The 20493-nt window shown below is 40.7% G+C and overlaps 1 protein-coding gene across 1 annotated transcript in view; it reads right to left on the bottom strand.

Moving 5' to 3' along the window:
• Positions 1 to 20493, bottom strand: part of SLC35F1 (solute carrier family 35 member F1) — a 467572-nt gene that overhangs the window by 24494 nt on the left and 422585 nt on the right. Inside the window, exons 5-7 of the mRNA XM_062187689.1 lie at positions 16815 to 16971; positions 14709 to 14761; positions 7220 to 7374 (exon numbers count right to left, since the gene is read on the bottom strand). Coding sequence (XP_062043673.1) covers positions 7220 to 7374; positions 14709 to 14761; positions 16815 to 16971 — 365 coding nt within the window. The remainder of the gene's footprint in view (positions 1 to 7219; positions 7375 to 14708; positions 14762 to 16814; positions 16972 to 20493) is intronic.

The raw sequence follows: 20493 nt of genomic DNA, 5'->3' as shown, positions 1-20493 counted from the left end.
ACGTTCCTGTGTATTTCTCTCACTTCCCCAACTAAATCCTGAACTTTACCATGTTGCCTGTCTCGTTTGTGCCCGAGCTTAGAATGCTTCTCTGAACTTAAGGTAAGAACCCGAAATAATAATTTTAATTTAGGGTAGCCGATAACTACGTGGCTCATTTTTGTTAAAATATCCTGCTTAATTCATACTCACATGGTTGACACTGAAGAGATCCCCCCCAACCACCACAATTTATTCTCCACCTAAAAACCTTAGTGTTTTCTTTATTAAAATCACATTACCGGGTAACCGCGACTAATCCCAAAGTCAGCTGAGACATTCAGTAAGCAGAGCACAGAGGTCTGCAAGTGGAGAATGTGTGCTTATCATCAACACAGGGCTTCTGCACAGTGAGTCCACATGTTCTAGGCAGCCAGCTTGGAGCCAGTGTACCCCTATCATCCTGGAGTAATTATAATATTCCCCCTGGGATAGGCAAAATAATGGGTCCCCAAAGATATTCACATCCTAATCCCTGGAACTGTGAATAAGTTACATGGTAAAAGGAGCTTTGCAGAAGTGGTTGAGAATTGGAGATGGGGAGATTATCCTGGAGTACGCAGGTGTTCCCACTGTCCTTTTGAGGTCTATGAAAAGGAAGCAGGAAAGGCAGAGTCAGATTTGACGATGCTGTACTGCTGGCCTTGAAGACAAAGGAAGGGCACCACGAGCCAAGGAACACAGGTGGTCCCTAGATGCTGGCAAAGGCAAGAAAATGGACTGGACCCAAGAGCTTCCAGAAGCACCAGGACTCTTGGCTAAAACTTGATTTCAGCCCAGAGAGACTCTAATTTCCATAACTATGATAGCAAGTTTGGGTTAAATCAGTAAATTTGTGGTAATTTATTATAGCAGCAATAGTAAACTAATACCCTTTGTATTGCAAAAGTGTCCTGTTTGTTTAATACATATAAGGTGATGGAGTTTGTGACAGATCAACCTCTGACCTTGCAAAGCCGAGTACAGTAGCAAAGTGAAAAGCCTCCATACCAATCTCTTCTGGGGTTTGGTTTTGGGGGTCTCTGAGGCCCAGTAAAGCTCACTTCCTGTGCTTTCTGTGGGTTGCTAGATATTTACTATTTTCGATTCAATAATGTTGTCAGGTGTAAAGAACAGAAATATATAGCTCCTTTTCAGAGGTCTTGTAAAATCAGGATTTGCAAAAGCACTACATTATCCAGATGGTTTAGTTCAGAATAAGGCCTTTTGCTTTCCAGCAATGCGGGGCATTATTGTCCAGTCAACATGGCAATCAGCACGAAAAGCAGAGGTGCTGCAGACAGTGGGCTGATGGGAGGGAAAAGGAATGGATTGTTTTCCAAGGGTGGAAAGTGACAAAAAGCGAATAGTCAATGTTGAGCAGGAGAGCTTCATTTGGCTCTGTTTGGATAAGCAACATCTGTTAGAAAATAGTCCCTCCATCTCAACTTGCAGATATTTATAAATTTATAGTCAGACAAGAGAGTTGCAGATGGTGATGATATCATGATTAATGAAAGAATAAACTGTAGCTGCAGATCACAGTAAAGTCCAATGCGATCTCAGAAGTCACTGGGTTCAATCCCAGCACTGAAATGGGAGCCCCTCCACATGCATTCTCCGCCTCACCTTCTTGTCCTGTTTGCTCCAAGGACAGGAACTCCTGTTTCCCAAGGCAGACACTTCCACTCTGAGATGACTACTTGCTAACAGTGTTATCAATAACTCTGTAATTTTCACTCTTTGGTCCTTGTTCCCTTGCTTACAGCAGGGATCCTATCCATGCATTTTTTCCCATGAACTTGTTGAAGACTCATCAAAATGAACTTAACCTTTAATTCCATTTCCCCACCAAGTTTTGAAAGTCTGTATGGTAACTCAGTCTGTGGCTTAACCCTGCCTGCGCACTAGATCCACCTGGGAAGCCTTTGAACACCAGCTGCTTGGGCTGTTGGACTCCGAGACAGCAAGAACCAAGTTCTAAAACTCTTTAGATGAGTCTGCTGTTCATCCTCAAAGGAGCATTACTGGCTTAAAGCCTCCTCTCCAGAACACTCTTTGGCGAGTTAAGGAGATCTCACCTGAATCTAATCTTCTCTTCCTTGGGCTGTGACTTTGAACCATCCCCTTGGAGCAGACAATGCAAGGTGATTGGCAGTTACTATGGGCAACCTTGGAGAGGGGAAGCAGCAGGAAGAAACCAAGGAAGACTTGGAAGCCCAAAGGCAGTGGTGGGATTTACTTGTTTTCTTTCATGTTTTAAAAGTATAACCAAGTAGATAAACTGGACTTCACAAAGTTAAACACTTTTGTGCTTCAAAGGACATCAGCAAGAAATATATAAAGGACAACCATGGAATTGGAGAAATATTCACAAAAATCTGGTAAGATTCTAGTGTTTAGGATATTAGCATAGAGGATTATCACAAGTCAATGGTAAAATGATAAATAATCTTATCAAAAATGTACAAAATTTAAATAGACATTTTTCCAAAGAAGAGCTATAAAAATATAACCAGGTGTTTCTCTCATCACACACACACATATGACCCAATACCATGAAACCCATGGAATTTTACAAATTTACCAACATTGTTGCATTTGCCAGCAATTTCTTGTAATACATAATACATTATTTAAAAATTATTTTTCTGATGTGGTACATCTGGCTGTGGTGGGATGGGCCACTCTGTCCTGCCCTTCTCCTAACTTGAGCCCTGTATTGGTAGACCCCAAGGCCAACCTCAGCAGACAAGCTGGGCCTTGAGGGAAAAAATAATCTGGATTTTCCAAACAATGACTATTTTATTGCAAAGACAAGAATTGCCTGGAAGTGTCTTTTAGAAATGTTTAAGGAGTTTTTTTTTTTTTTTAAATTTTTCGATCTTAATGAAATATTTGGCTTATTTCTTTGCCGATATGAAATACTACAGTTCATAAAGTAATTAGAAAGTAATACAAGGCAGTGTTTATTAAAGAACTCAGTACCAACTGTAGGTACAATGATAATGAAAGGAAGGAGAAAACGAGCATTTGCCTGTTCTTGTATAGGTTGTCTTAAAATAAACTCAGCTTTGCATGTAAGGCTCTTGATGGCTCAATAGAATTCTCCAATTATAGAGAACAATCCAACATGGGAAGCAGGATACACAGCAGACTCATAGAATGGCAGATGTCCTAAATAGCACTCTGGCCTCAGAATCAGCCCTTAAGGCATTCGGATATGGCTGAAGAGCCCTTGAGAGTATTTTAGGCATGGAAAGCCAAGACACTCTGGGAAAAAACAAACAAACAAACAAAAAGAAGGCCTAAATGAAAGATCTCTGTGAGTGAGATCCCAGTGGAAAGAACAGGGCCATCAAAGAAGGAGGTACCTTTCTCTGAAGGGAGGAGAGAACTTCCACTTTGACTATGACCCTGTCGGAATAAGATCGAAGTCGGTCAACCCTAAAGCCTTCAATAGCCTTGGCAACTCGTGACTAGAGCCTAGGGAGATTACTGACGCCATAAACAAGAGTGAAAAATTGTTAAGTCAACAACAGGAGTCACTGTGTACTTAAGTCTCATGTGGGATCTGTCCTTCATGTGTTGTCCAATGTGAAGTAATGCTATAACTAGTACTGAAACAGTATTTTTCACTTTGTGTTTCTGTGTGGGTGCAAACTGATGAAATCTTTACTTAGTATATACTGAATCGATCTTCGGTATACAAAGATAATTGAAAATGAAAAAAAAACTTGGTTTTAAATTGGAAATTGCATAGAAAATTAATGAATTTTTAAAAAATATGTAGGATCTCTGTCCTTAATGTGCTGTACATTGTGATTTATTGCTATAACTAGTACTCAAACAGTATTTTACACTTTGTGTTGTTATGTGGGTGCAAACTGTTGAAATCTTTACTTAATATATACTAAACTGATCTTCTGTATATAAAGAGAATTGAAAATGAATCGATGTGAATGGAAGGGGAGAGGGAGCGAGAAAGGGGAGGGTTGCAGGTGGGAGGGAAGTTATGGGGGAGGGGAAGCCATTGTAATCCATAAGCTGTACTTTGGAAATTTATATTCATTAAATAAAAGTTAAAAAAAAAGAATTCTCCAGTTATTTTAAAGGCTTTTGTTTCAGGTTAAAAATGAAAACAATTATGTAGATTTATTTAAAATTTATTTTTTTAAAAAATACTGAAACATAGAATGTGAGCAACAATTTACTACAAGCTAGCTCTACACATTATAATGACCAAAAGAGATACCATCACAGTGAATAGTTATGGACCATGAAATCATGTGTGATTCTCAATATTCAGTAGTGTGTGGAGGCTTTTTAAAAAAATTTTTTTAAAGATTTATGTATTTATTTGAAAGGCAGAGTTACAGAGAGACAGAGTCAGAGAGAGAGAGAGAGAGAGAGAGAGAGGTCTTCCATCTGCTGGTTCACCCCCCAAATGGCCACAACAGCTAGAGCTGGGCTGATCTGAAGACAGGTGCCAGGAGCTTCTTTCAGGTCATGTGGAGGCTTCTGACTGTGACTGTTGTTGTATGTAGTGGCTCAAGAACAGGGATGCTGCTAAATAGCTTCTAACACAGAGGACAGTCCCCACATAGCAAAGAATCATCTGGCTTAAAATGTCAACAGTGCCATGGGATTAAAAGAACTAAAGTACAACCAATTCCATGAATAAAACACAATCATTAAAAACACAATCTTGGGGGCTGGCAAGTGGTACAGCGGGTTAAGCTGCTGCCTTCAATGCCCGCAATGCATACGGGTGCTCCACTTCTGATCCAGCTCCCTGCTAATGGCATGGGGAAAGCAGAAGAAGAAACTCCTGGCTCCTGGCTTCAGCTTCACCCAGCCCTAGCCATTGGGGTCATTTGGGGAGTGAACCAGTGTATAGAAAATCTCTGTCTCTGTCTAAAAAAAAAAAAAAAAAAAAAACCTAGAAACAATCTTGTAGGGGCAGACATTGTGGTGCTGTGAGCTAAGCCACAGCTTAGGATGCTTGCCTCCCTGGGTCCTCATTATCCTATTCAGTTTCCTGTTAATGCCGCCTGGAAGACAGTGGGTGATGACCCCTGTGCTTGGGACCCTGCCGTCCCCGGGGGAGACCTGCGTTATGACTTGACTTGGTACTCTTGTGAGGAGTTGGGGAGCTCAAGAAGCAGAGATTGCACTAGATAGACCAAACAACTTACACACAAGAGAAATTGCCCAGTCCCACATGGCTGCTTTTTCTTTCATCTTTGTCATTTATTTGAGAGATGTAGGTACTCAAGAGGAAGGAAGCAGGGAAGAAATATCCAATTCACTAGTTCATTCCTCCAAATATCTGCAACAGCAGGATTGTTACCTGGCCAAAGCTCAGAGCCAGGAACTCTATCTGGGTCTCCCACAAAGGTGACAGGAAACCAACTACTTGGGTTGGGCCATCACCTTTTGCCTCTCAAAGTATGCATTAGTAGGAATTGGAATTGGGAGTAAAGTTGGGACTTGAACCCGGGTACTCAGATATGGAATGCAGGTATTGCAAGCATTTTTAACAGGCAGGCCAAACATCTTTTTTCTAGGTGTTTTCTTTAAGCTGTCATTTTTTTCCCAGCACATGGGCAAAAGGCTCCATAGCAAACAGGAACTCATGGGACAAAAGCTGGTCAAAAGGCACAAGATTTCAGTTAAAAGATGGGTAAGTTCTGGAGATTTAATGTGTAGACAGTGAAGTTAATGAGAACGGACTGCAGACTTGAAATCAGCTAAGAAGTTAGATCTTAAGTAGTCTCCCCAAACACATGGAAAATAAAATTACATGAGGTGATATATCTCTTAATTAGCTTGATGATAGTCATTTCATAATGGATATGTATATCAAAACATCACATTGTACACCTGAGAAATGTATTTACATATAACTTTTAAAAAAAAATATTTTTTGACAGAGTCATAGACAGTGAGAGACAACAGAAGGTCTTCCTTCCGTTGGTTCACCCCCCAATGGCTGCTATGGCTGGCGCTGCGCCAACCCGAAGCCAGGAGCCAGGTGCTTCTTCCTGGTCTCCCATGCGGGTGCAGGGGCCCAAGCACTTGGGCCATCCTCCACTGCCCTCCCAGGTCACAGCAGAGAGCTGGACTGGAAGAGGAGCAACCGGGACTAGAACCCGGAGCCCATATGGGATGCTGGTGCTGCAGGCGGAGGATTAACCAAGTGAGCCACGGCGCCAGCCCTACATATAACTTTTATCTGCTAACTATACCTCAATAAAATTGAGGCGGCAGGTGTATGGGGTAGCAGTTAAGATGCTGCTTGGGATGCCCATATCCATGCTGGAGTGTCTAGCTTGGAGTCCTGGCTCCACTTCAGATTCCACCTTCCTGGTAATGTGCATCCTGGGAGGCAGCAGGCAGTGAATCTATTGGTTGGTGCCTTGTTACCCATGAAAGAGATCTGGATTGAATTTTGGGCTCCTGCTTTTGGAATAGCCAGAGCCAGCCATTGGGAGTAGCTGGTGAGTCAGTGAATAGGATATTTCTCTCTCTCTCTCTCTCTCTCTCTCTCCTGTCTCTACCTTTATTTCAAACAATAAATAAATAAATAAATAAATAATATTTTTAATTGTGGGGAAAATAGGAACTTGAGTACTTTACTCTTGTCTACTGATATAGCCACTTTCTCAGCCTCTCCAGTCTTCCAGATCTGTTTCTGGTTTTCCTGACTACAAGCCTTGGTTATACTCTTCTTAATCTGTTTCAGGGTTATGCTGAGGCTTCTCTCAATAATAATTCTGATTATGTACTTGAGCTGCTTTGCAAAACCTCTAGGAATTATGTCTTCTCTACAAAGGGAACAGGATATACCAGTGCTTTTGGCAGAATATATTTTGGGGTTGGGAACTGTACAAATCTTCCCAGCTACAGATTGGAAAAAGTATCTCTGGGCTGAATGGTGTCAGAAAAACTGACCCCTGTTCTTCCAAATTCCCTTGCTTATCTTTTCCTCTCAATTGTCCACAGTTTCTGGTCTGTTAAGACAAAATGTTGCTTTTGTCTTAGAGCCAAAATGTGAATACCCAAATCGTGAGAGCTAGCACACGGTTGTATTCCCAGTGCCTACACAGAATTAGGCGTTCCACAGCTGGGCACTCTTACCTGTATGCACTATGTCCTGCACCGTGTCATCCTCACAGGGAGCAGTGACTCAACTTACCTTGTAGTGGAAGAGAAACAATCCACAGAACAGGCTGTACAGATCTGCTGTGAGCAGGGAGAGGTTGACCGAAGTGGCGCTGGTTTTCTTTATGACGACTGGCATAAAGCTGTAGAGACCAAACATGCAGGCACTAAAGCCAACATAGAGCAGTCCTGTGGGGTGTGAAGAGAGGGCAATGTCAGGGTCTCACCCAAGCCTTCCTCAGCAGCCACAGTGGGAGAACACAGTGGGATAGTGCACACCACCTATCACTCACAACAGCAGTTGTTATTTCACTGTGTTCACTGTTGTTGACTGTTGGGTAATACAAAGCAGAGACGTGGGAAGTCAAAATTCCAGTGTGAAACGAACTTTCTAGTTCTTACACAGCTGACATCTTGCTTTTTCAGGGAAGGAGCGCCTCCTAGTGGCTGCATTCCCAAGCTTCTGGATTCTCTGCCCAACTGTCTACAATTCACTCATGCCATCGATGTGTTTTTAAACTTTTTAGAAAATTCTAGTTTTTTATTCATAAAACAGGGACAAAACTGCTTGGTGTTATGTATTGCTTATAATAACTGCATAGTCTTTCACACTGAAGGGCTCACATGTCAACGAGACCTGGCTTTGGGAGACTGAATTGGAATCCTCACTGTGTGATCTTGGGCAGACCATGTCTCTATTCTGAGCATAAGATGGTCTTCCTGTTTCTTCCACATTCATGAATTCTGTTCCACCTTATCCCTGACACATTGAGCGCTACCCTCCCAGCACCTTTCCCAGCACACCACAGACTCTTACACATGGGCTTGATGCCTTGAAAGTGATGTATACCAGCCTCTTATCTTAAAACATTCTCTCTAAATATGCAATGATGCCTAGATAAATAATTATTAATAATTCCATGAAATCTCAACTTTCTAGGGTTCCAAACAGGAGTTTATAGCTAAATCTAGACTGCAGTTTATCTTTTCCCTGATGTTGATACAATGCAAATATAGAAAAATGAGATTGGTATCTACCTTGAAAGAATAAGGCATAGAACAAGTGTAAGTGGTGCAATTCAGTGGATCAGTGGGCATTACAGTAGAAATCCTTCTTTAAATAGGAAGACTTGATTAAATGTATCTGATATGGGCTGTGGGAAGATCACTTCCTCTGGATTCGGGGAGTTTTGAGGGATGTGGTAGGTACTGGATACCCAGTCCTTCTGAGAAGGAGGACCAGGGATTCCCCCAGAGAAATTTTGTTTGCCTGTATGAAATATGAAAAGTACTTAAGGGTACAAATCCTCATTCTCTATGTTTCTGATACTAAATTTAAGACAAGCCAGATCAGATTGATATAAAACATTATTCTGAACATTAAGTAAGCGAACTCAATACAACAGCCCCCTCTAGTGTGGTATACATGCCCTTGGAGGAGGCTGGAATAGTCACTTCAATTTCTTAAGTGTCTATGCAGTCAAGGTAATGTCAGATGGATTTTGTTTCTACACCAGAAGTTTTTATTCCTAAAAATCATCAGTTGTCCCATATTTAGGATTCATGTTTCTTATAATACATTTTTCTTTAAACCAAGTTACTAAAAATGCAACAAATACTATATAATCTATGAGTAAATATGACTAAAATATGAAATGTCATAAACATTGATGTGGTATTCCTTAAAGAAATCTGTGATTAGCAGACTAGATATAAGATACATCCTTAAACAGATCCATGAAAAATAATCAGACCTGATCAGAACACAGAACAGGCACCAGGGTACCACTAGTTTAGATCATACCATGACTGACCAGAAAGTTCCAGAATCCTGCCCTTCCATCTTCTCACAAAGCACACTACACTCTGCATGACTCTGACTTGTGGGCTCTGATGATACAATGGAACATAGGATAGACAGGAAGTTGAAAGCTGCTATCAATGCTCCCACAGATCGCTTCTCGGCCAAGATCAAGTGTAGTGCTCCCACAGAGAAGGGCAGGGTGGCTGCTTTAGGCAGCTGGTTAAGCAAGATTGCTTTACGAAAGTGGCCTTTGCCTTGAATGCTGAAGGACCAAAAAGAGATTGCCACAGGACAAGCCAGGGAAAGAATACTTCAGGCAGGGAGATTTGCCCTAAGAAGGGCCAGGGCCTATAGTGTTCCAGGAGCTACCAGAGCCAGAATGAATGAGGAGATTGAACAGAATGGGCAATGAGAAGAGATGAGGCTAGAAAATTAGGAAGGGGATGGATTATGCAGGGCCCTGCAGGTATTGGGAAGAAATTTATTGTCTTATTTCAGCTTCAATATGAAGCAACTCTTAGTAATACTTGACTAACATGATCTGATCCAATTTTCAAAATATGACTTGACTACTCTAAGGAAAAGTGGTAGGAAGGGCAAAAGCAGGGCTTGGACACCAGTGAAAAGTGGAGGGTTGAAGTTCAAGCAAGAGAGGCTGGCAGCTTGCTTGGTTTCACTGTGAAGGGCATTGGAGAAGGCAAGTGGCCAGGTCTGTGAAGACGCAATCATCCCTGGTGACAGATGTCCATAAGAAGAGAAAGGACAATGTCAAGGATGCCAGGGTTCCAGTCGCTGTGGAGACCGGGTAGATTGTGATGCCACTTACTGAGCTGGAGAGAACCAAGGGAAGACCAAATTGTCAGAGGAAATAAAAAGCTCCATCTTGAATGTGTTAAGTTTAAGACGCTTATGTATTATCTAAGAATATCTGTCCAGTGGAGGAGGGAGGTGCTCAGGGAAGAGGCTCGAGTCTATAAGCACACCTGGGAAGCCAAGGAAAGTGGGAATATAGACACACAGGAGGCTTCCACTTTGCTCCTCAGGTCACCTCCGGATGCTTTCCACTTAACCATTCTAAATGTAATTTTCAAAGCTGCAGAAATTAGATGTAGGAGACATGAGTAGAATAGATAAATCATCATAGTTCATCACTTTGCTAGGCCAACTGATGCTTTTGTGTGCAAATATCCTGTTTTTAAGCAAAGCGTGGTCAGTCAAATAAACACACAATTGAACTGAAAGTTGAAATACAGAATTGCTGTACTTTGGAGATTTGCTGTTCTTAGGTGAACATTAGCCAGTTAGTGGACACTAACAATGCATCCAAAGGTCCGACTTGCTATCCATATAGAGTTTTCAGTTGATCAACATCATCAAACATGTATAATGAATTACTTTTGGCAGACATCTATGTAATAGCTGTGATGACTGCATGGACAGAGGAGGTATATAACCATCTATTTGAAATGTTTTCTCTTTCACTAAAGATCAAATTTGGTTGCTCTTGTCCTCATGTGCCAAACACATTTAAGTTAAGGAAATTGGAAGTAATCGTATCAGCTAAAATGACCCAGATGCCTATTATACTTCAAATACTATATATACATTAACTAATCCCCACAGCAGTATAATGTCCTTACTATGGTTATCCTTTTTAGACAAATAAGGAAGTCAGCTTGTAGAGTGTATCATTCAAGAAACACAGTGCATTCCAGGTACAAAAGAGGAAAATTTAATATGGAACATGATGTGTAAAGGTGTTTGTTTCAATAGGTGATGGGGAAACAGGAATGGTGAGGCCACTCAAAGGTGAGCAGTAACAGTTAAGTTGCTTGCACTCCAAGAGTTGAAGAAATACAGCAAGGAGGATATCATAGAGACCTGACTCAAAAGAGGGAATCAGGGAGAAACATGCTGGCTTCTTCTTCCTCCCCTCTCTTCCCCAACCTCCCATCTTCTCCAAACCTAGCTGGAAGCCTCCCGACAGAAATCTGGGTGGTGTGGCTGGCAGGGGCAGAGCAGAACAGGGGTAAGAAATGGATCTGTGAGTAATCAGACTGAAGACCAGCACACAGGGCTTGAGCAACTTGCCCTCAAGTCACATGAACAATCTGACTTTGAATTCTGAATAATTATCACTAATCTATATTGCTTATTATGAAGAGAAATCAGGCTTTGAAAGAGCATCCTATTTGACCGTGATGAAAGTCTTATATATGAAGTCTTGTATATGAAATACATAGATGATATGATATATGATGGGGACTTCCAAAAGTTCACTGAAAAATGAAACTGAATGATAAGCTCATTCTGGTGCCAAAAATGCTTTAATCCATGCATATTTTTTATAATATACATTTTCCACCTATACTAGATTTATAAAATATTTTAAGTCTTAAAAATAATGCCCAGGTGAAGTGTCTTCTCAGAACAGATGAATTAAGCTAAACTTGTAAAGAGTGCCAGTTGGCTGTGTTGGTCCAGTACAAATTAGTCCCACCATAGGCAGCCGAGATCCTCGTCAAGGCCCATTAGTTCTCCAGGCCTCAGATTCAGTATTACCAAAAGAAATGCTACATTCTGTTTCAGTTTTTATTTATTTGTTCTTAATGATCTTAAAGGTCCTTCCTGCTCTATGGTCCCATTATCTTTTTTTTTTTTTTTTTTTTTTTGGGACAGGCAGAGTGGACAGTGAGAGAGAGAGAGAGAGAGAGAGAGAAAGGTCTTCCTTTATCCGTTGGTTCACCCTCCAATGGCTGCCGCGGCCAGTGCGCTGCGGCCGGCACACTGCGCTGATCCGAAGGCAGGAGCCAGGTGCTTCTCCTGGTCTCCCATGTGGGTGCAGGGCCCAAGGACTTGGGCCATCCTCCACTGCCTTCCTGGGCCATAGCAGAGAGCTGGCCTGGAAGAGGGGCAACTGGGACAGAATCCGGTGCCCTGACTGGGACTAGAACCCGGTGTGCCGGCGCCGCAAGGGGGAGGATTAGCCTATTGAGCCGTGGCACTGGCCCCCATTATCTCATCTTCAGGGAAAAGCCAATCTCTTATTTTGGCCTTCGGGGGAGAAAAACAACTAAAAACCCAAATAAGCATTGATCACAACATGAAAAGTGAGGAAGCCTGCTGCATACCACACACCCCAACCAGCTGACCCAAGGTACATTTCCTTCCCTGTGACACCTGACAGTGAAATCATTTTGCATTTGCTCACCATCCTTTAACACAATATGGCAAGAGGGAACAAGGGAGGGTTTAAGTTATTCACTGGATTTCTGACCATTCCTGCTCTCCGGGAGGACACTGTAGCAGACATTTTAGTTGAGTTTAGTGCTCAGATAATCACAACGAGTCCTTCTGTTCAAAAGGAAAAATCCAAACAGTGATGACTACCATCTTCCTGGTTTTAATTCTTCTGTAGCTTGCAATTGGCCCATGTTGTAGGAAAATCACACAAATCTGCTAGACAAAAAAAGTCTTCAAGCCCAGAAAACACAAGACCCATTTATTATCCCACTTAATCCAGAGGGAAGAAAAACATTCTTTTTTACTTTGATAAAGTGGCAAGCACTAGAGCTGTCCAGATTGAATGAGATGGATTAGTAGAGGGAAGGGGACTCACTCACAAATCACAAGAAGTGAAAACCATCTTGGATGATGGTCTCCTAATGAAAACAATGGGAGTTCTCCACCAGGACACAGTGGTCCACGCCTGGCATTGCATGGCACACTGCTGGGTGACTTCCCAGGGAGTGCAGGGAAGGGGGAGAGGATGCTAATTTGCCTCTGGTGTTCCCTTAGCACCACAAGTGTAAGTGGCTGCTCTGCTATCCCCCAGTTCCCAGAAAGAAAGTGCAACATAAAGCCTTCTTACAGTCTACTTCACTTTTTTCTACATTTTGTGAGATGAGAGAGAGCAGGACAGGACCCATTTTCTTGGCTGACATTCATTCATTTACTCATTCAATAACTATTTGTTTCTTGAATGCTCCGTGCCTAGAACCGAGCTAAACAGAAATACACAGCAAGTCAGAGTGAGCTAATGAAGACAAAGTTGGCTCTGGAGTTAAAAAAGAAATCTCAAACTGAACCCCACAAATGGTTCAGAAACAAAAGGATGAGTATTTGATTCCCCGTCCAGGCCATTTTGGCCTCATTTCCAATCAGGAATCAAACCCACAGCTCTGTCGTGCATTCCTTCCACACCACTCTTTGTCATCTTGGACTACAGGGGACTGACATTTTAATGCCAATATGAGAGTTCAGAATAAAACTATCTTTGGATGACACACTTAATGAACATAGAATTATAATAGAACCTCAATGGACATGCACATGACATCCGCATAATTAGAAGACCAATTCTTTTTGATGATTGCTATTACCGTCAATATCAAATTAATTTATACTCACAGACCACTGTGATGTGAAGTGCTACCAAGCACCAGTAACATTTTGTTTCCTGGCTTTGAGAGTCACAAAAGCAAGTGCTTCTGTAACCTGCAGCTGGTTTCCTTCCCTGGCTGCCCTCCTCTCCTCTCCCCATTCTCTCCTCTCTATTGATTTTCATTTAATTATAACGCTCTGGAGTAAAACTCGAGGGAGATTACATGGCAGGGCTCTGTGACAGACAGAAGAGCCGGTCGACCCCTGAAGTCACTAGAGATAACCCCCAGGGAGAGTCATGTGTAATTCAGTGGCTCAGAGTGTGCCTTCAGAGGGAGGTAGGCTGCCAGCCAGATGGACTCCGATGCTTAAAGGCTGGGGGAAGTAAAGGGGTGCGCAGGAGTTGATGGCATTGTTTCCTTTCTTTGTGAGAGAATCTGATAAAAGCTGTCTGCTATATCAGAGCACATATGAACTGGAAATGGCTCAAACACTCAGCTTCAGAATGGGGGCGGGGCGGGGGGGAGGGCATTGTGCTTCACCTGCTATTTGCATTCATCTTACACGTGTTTTATAGTCATCCCCACGGGCCAAACTCTGTGCTCACTGCTGGGACCTGGGAGTCTCAGTATAGACAGTGAAGGAATGCCTCCTGAGGGTATTAAATGGCAATCTAGGGCAATCTAGGGCTTGCTGTCGGATCGATCATTTGAGCATTACCTAGGATTTTAAATCCCTGTCCTAAATGTTTCAGGGGAAAGTGATTTTTTAGAAATAGGTGCAATCCAAGATGCCCTGGATAAGTATGAACTAGCTTGAACTGTGCTTGATTTTTTTTTCTAAGTCCATTTGGAGATCAATTAACCATTTCTTATGTGCAAATGCTCCCTTCAGAACAGGCTTTTATGGGCACAGAATGCCCATTACACTGTTTTCTTTCATCCCTTTTTGTCAAGTTCAGTTTTCTTCCCCTTACTTTTTAATGATCACATCAGTTGCGTGTTTCTTGGCTGCAGCAAATTGCTGTCATTTATGTGCTACCACTGCCTCAGGGCATTTTTTCTCTTTCTGGTTGGTCTTTAACCTAATAACACACTTCTGTGCCTTCCCTAATGGCATCTTGATGATGATAATGGGAAGAAGCTCAATTAAGAAACACAAATCATACAATTCAGTCTCTTACAGTGTGCAGGAATTCTTCAAATGACAAGAGAATTTCATCTTCCTTTGTCCCCTGCCATTTTAAGTCCCTTTCTTGTTCATGTGCCCGCCCATATCACTTTTCAAACACATATCTCAGGCTTACTAAACAGCACTAAGTGAGCAAACCCCTTACCTATTTGCCAATCCCAGGGCACCTTTAGCAGCTCCTTGTGCTCCATGATAGCTCTGTGAATTCAAACAAAGTGGATCCGATGAGCAAGATTATACTCCGTTCTATCTCCTTATTTTTCATGTGCTAGATCTATACAAATAATGAAACAACCAAATCAACTTTAAAAAACTTTCTGTCACACAGGGGCAAGGCTGATTAGGCGGAATGGCCTTGCTGGCTGTGGGCAGCAGTATGCCAGTGAGCTTGGTGGAACCCAAGCCTTCACTGTCCTCATCCAAGCAGCCTGCCTTCAGCCCTTGTTCTCCTTGCTCAGATGCTCCCTAAAAGAGCAAATAACATGATTCAGAAAACTTCTGTGCTGGCAGGTTTAATTGACTTTCGGTTGCACATTCTCCAGGGCAGTGATTCTCAGAGTTAAACGTATCTCAAAGCTACTTAGCTCGTTAAGACACCTTTTCTGGGACCCATTCCTAGGGATCCTGATTCAGTAGCTCTGGGAAGGGCTCATGAGGTGTTTTCCTAACAAGTTCTCATATGATACCAGTGCTGGTGGTCCACGGGCCACATTTTGAGAAGCACTACTCAGGAGAAAGACCAGGAGGTAAGGCTGGCGCCATTCCACCAGCATTGCTTTGGTTCCAGGGCACTCTTGATATATCCAACACGCACCCTTATTTTGACAGCAGATGTCTCCAGAGCACTTAGTTCTAGTGGACTATAGGTGAAACAAATGAGCACTGGATTTCTGGATATGTTTTTTGGACTCAACAGTAGTAATATATAAAATGAGCCATTCTTGTACAAAATGTTGGCTATGAATAGTTGAATTACATGATTTTCTCTCACCAAGCTAAAGTTTTAAATGCCATCAGAGTTTCAAAATAAACCAAAAATAAATCCCCTTCAGTCTTGTTTGCTATGGAGTTTGTCATCAGTATCTCAGGGTACCAACATTTGGAGAATTTGGAGAACCTATTTGCAAAACATGTTTAAGGTGATGCCAAAATATCTTCCATAAATAATTTCAGATACTAAATCAATACAATTACAAATTACTTGCTTTGTAGAAAGATATTTATTGAAATCAGAATTATTTGTTAGTAAGCTAAGAAGCTCTTGTAAGAAGCTAAAATTCATGGTCCTTACAGATAGAAAAGTATGTTTTGTATGACACGAAAATTTCTGAAGCACCAGTCAGTGAGGACTTACATGTTCCAATTCCAGAATTATTGCCAAAACTGGTGCTTTTTACTGTTTGATATTTAGTGAATGTCTGTGTTATTTCTTCACCTTTACAAGGAAAATGGAAATGCTGAATTCTAAGAGAAATTTGAAATGTGATTTACTCTCACAAATCTAAGGGCAATAAAAGAACAAATTTATAAAAGGGCAATTTTTGGTGCTAGCATTGTGGTGCATCTGGCAAAGCTACTGCCTGTGACACCGGTATCCTACATGGGTGCTGGTTCATGTCCTAGCTTCTCTATTTCCCATCCAGCTCCATGCTTAAGGCCAGGGAAAAGTAGCGGAGGATGGTCCAAGTGTTTTGGCCCCTGTTACCCTAGTGAGAGACTGGATGAAACTCCTTGTCTATGGCTTCAGCTTGGCCCAGCACTAGCCACTGCAGACATCTGGGGAGTGAACCAGTGGACAGACGATCTCTCTGTCTCTCCCCCACTCTATGACTTTGACTTTCAAATAAATACATAAATAAATCTTTTCAAAGGGCAATTTTAATCTGTGAGTTCTCTAGCAGTCACTGTCACTAATCAATACAATATGCCTTTTTGGAAGTGCATCAAATTGTGGTATTTGTGTTTGGCTTTTCCATTTCTCTAAGTAATAGCCCACTCACTGGTTTGGGAAAGTCAATATGCTTCTAACGATTTCTTGAAAATTATCTTCAAAGTCCATGAAATGTTTTATAATAATTTATAGTAAACTTGTTTGTTTTGGAAGAAATGCACTAATCAGGATGTTGAACTTGTAGATTTCATAAGATCTCTAGGTGGTGATCAGCCTTGACTGCTGCACCCCAAGGACAATAATGGTAAGAGTAAGTCCTGATAGTTTCCACTGTCTGAATTTCTTGTTAGTTTTACTCACAATTGAATTCCACTGAAAAATGCACCAAAGAGACCAATCATCCCCAGGAATTCCACTCGGCTCAGGGTTCGGATGATGTACTCTTCCCAGACATTAGAGATACCATAGAGTGTGGCGCCTCCTAAGACCAGAAGGTCCCCTACCAGCTTATTTTCCCCTGGGAAACAAAAAACAAAACAAAACAAAACAAAAACAAAAGCAAAACAAACAAACAAAAACAGACATGGTTTCATTAAATATATCTTAACAAGAACCTGGCACCCGTCAATCAAGCTTCCTTTACCTCTTCTATTCTGGCTTTTTTTTTTTTTTTTTTTTAAAAAGTCCTTCAATTGCCAAGTGAGATTTAACAAAGGTAGTTTATGTGCTGCTCTAGAGGCCTTGAGGGAATGGAGCTGAGAACGTGATTCTGAGAGGTCAGGCACGCTCCCTGAGCTCATGAAGCATGAGCCAGCCCTGCTCAGAAACCGAGCTGAGAACCGGATCAGGCCCAGCTAGGAAACAGACCTGGCGGGAGGTTTCTGGCAGCATCTTCTAGGACAATTAAGGCTGCTGTGACAGAGGGTGAAATCTTCAGGAAACTGGCTAATGTTTATTTGTCCACCATAAAATACTGACAAATTTTTAATTTTAATTCATTAGAGGAATATATATATACTAAATCATATTGAACATGATTCAGTCTCTTTTCAACCAGGAGACATTTTACAACCCTGTGAGGGTCATTATTGTATCAATTATTGCTGTACTCATGAGGTGTGAAAGTGCTTCTTAATAGAATTCTTGGTTAATAAAATTAATTTTATATGAATGAATTCAGGAAAGCTAAATTACATGAAGAATTTTAATAGGAATTAGAGGAACATCAATCTATCTTCTTAAATATCTAAAAAGAAGACACACCGTTTTAGTGTGTAGTCTCACTAATATTTTCCAAGCTCCACATTTGTTCAGTTAATGCCTATTCTGCTAACTGGCTCCATTAGAAGTGCCAGTAGTAGTACTAAACATCTTCACTAATTCAGCACTAGTTTTTAATAGCAATAATACAACTTTGTGTAACTGCAAGCTCGTTAGTGTTTTCTAGCTTAACAGTATCAAATGATTATATATCATTTATTCTAATTTCATTGGTAATTATAGTTGTCAGTTTTTAAATAACTTTAAAGTGGATACATATGCACTTAGCATATATAAAAATTTAGCTGATTAAATGTAATTAAGCTAACCAGAATATAATTTTATATAGCCATTTATATAATGAAGTATTTGATATATGATGTAATATTTTATATCTAAAATTTGTCTCTTTAACTGGAAATTACAACATAGTACTCCATATTTTGTGCACTGTTAGTGCAGCAGATACCTGACTTGTGGTACCAGTTTTTGCACAATGTTCATGGGTAAAATTATGCTTGGAATATGTGTCACTTACTTGTATGTGAAACCACAACATGCAATAACGTTGCTGAAAATTTTGGGTAAGTGGACACATTTAAAATTGTGAAATGTCCACCCAATCTGATACTTCTCCCTATGAATTTCACATCATTAGCATCTGTGGATAGTTCTAACCATATCCTAATCCATGTCTGTTGCTTGTTAACTTGTGTGTCTTATTTCTCCTTCCACCCATTCTCTTACAAAGTAGGGTCAAAGGGCATGGACTGTGACTCACTCAGCTGCATTTGTGGTCCTTGATGTGAAGCCTGGAGCATTGTAAATTTTCAATAAAGGTCTAAATGTCTAAATGAAGTGAGTTGACTGAAAAGATCTTAGTTTATCATATGGTAAAGGTCTTGGATGACAATAGCTTTCAGTTCAGCTGGAGTTGGGTAGAATCACATCTCTCCAGTGGGTAAACTATATAGTCTTTCTGAATTTTGGTTGCATTATTTTAAAGCGGAGTTACTGTGATAATACTATGAAATATACACAAAATGCTTACCATAGTATCTGATGTATGTCACATGCTAAGTGGTGCTTAAAGAGAGTTAATCAATCATTCCCTTTGAATAAACCACATGTCTCTTTGGGTTGATTATTTTTTATTTTAGATTTTTCCTTGAATCTAATAAATATAGTCATACATTTGTATTTTTGTTTAAATACAAACAAAATTAATTGTTTATTTGTGTAGGAGAGGAGAGAACTTTATTTAAAATAATTATTTACCATTAGGTAAAGAAATAAATGTTGAGTTATACTATTTGGAGTGTTGAAAGATTACTAGTACAATTCATGAAAATGTACTTATCCCATTGAATCCATTTGTGTCTCAAAAAGGGAGACCAACAACTTAGTTTTCCTACGTTATCTCTTGGTTTTAGCACCAAAAGTCCCATACCTGGGAAAATCTATCCATTCTGAGAAATTCAGAGTAGCTTTTAAAATCCTAATTTCCTATGATAAAATAACTATATGTGGAAAAGTAGGGGCACAGGGCTATAACAGAAAGAATATAGGCAGATTTCACATCTAGGCCACATAATCTAATAGTGATATGTTCTTACACAAGTTTCTTACCTTCTCTGAGGCTTAGAATAAAAATTCTTTGCACAGTAAGATTCACTGAGATATTATATGAGAAAATGCCTGGCAAGAGTGGGCACTCAATAAAAACAACACTTTATTTGATAGTATAGTCCTTCACAATGTTTTCTTTTCCTTGAAGTAAATGTAAAATTATGTCTAATAATAAAAAGTGATTGTTATGGGTATCTAACATCTTTAATAAATGAACTAGAAGGTGTGGTAAATGTATTATGGTTGAAAGAGGATATTTTTGAAGGGCAAGAAGCATATTTCATGATAAGGTATTATTGTAATGGGGTTTTTATCTTAATCCCATTATTTTCGAATCTCCTCTTTTATATCCATAAGTTTTCCAAGGACAGTAGAAAAGTCACGGAGATGTAGCTCTTTGGCCTTAGTAAGTCATTGCTATACACCCTGACTTCTATAACAGTCTCAGGGGCTACTCTTGTTACGTGCTCCACACTCCTCCCCTCCCTGCTCTGCTCAAACAAAGCAGTTAACGCAGAGATGGTCCTTCAGAAGAGGCCAATAATGCAAATAGGGAGCTACAGTGCAAAAGGGAGAAGGCATGTATTAGGCCCACTGAATTTTACTGAGAATCTTGGAAAAGCCATCACCTTTCAAGTCAGCTCAAGAGCATGGAGCTTCTGTGGTGCTTGGTTGTACCTGTGACATGCAGGGGGTGCGAATGTGTTTTTTGCATCCTTCTTACTGTTTACATCACTGCACAGGCTCCAAGTCAGTGCCTCTCATGTTATGGCCTGGGACGTCTCCTCTCTACCCTGTCTCCAGTGGGAGAATTTGCTGGTCAAGTTCATCTAAAGCGCTACTCGTGGTGCATCATTCTGTGCCCTGACATTTGGGTTTTGTATCTGGAGTACTCCCTTAGAAAGGTTTAAGTCAAAATGAGGACCTTCTGGGTAGCTGATGAAGACACATGCTATCAAAGTGGAATTAAAGCAATTACTTTAATTATAATGAAGTCAAAGTAACTTTGAATGCATTAAAATCAATGTATCTGGAGACAGAATTGTCAAAATCCCATGGTAAGGTGAAACATGGATTAAGCAATATAAAAAGGATCTATCAGACGTTCTTTCTTTCCTGAAAAAAGCTCTTGATATGGTGATGATCATTT

The sequence above is a fragment of the Lepus europaeus genome, chromosome 3, assembly GCF_033115175.1.
Source record: "Lepus europaeus isolate LE1 chromosome 3, mLepTim1.pri, whole genome shotgun sequence".
NCBI lineage: Eukaryota > Metazoa > Chordata > Mammalia > Lagomorpha > Leporidae > Lepus > Lepus europaeus.
The sequence above is the reverse complement of the archived record's forward strand: the minus strand, read 5'-3'. Positions and strand labels throughout refer to the sequence as shown.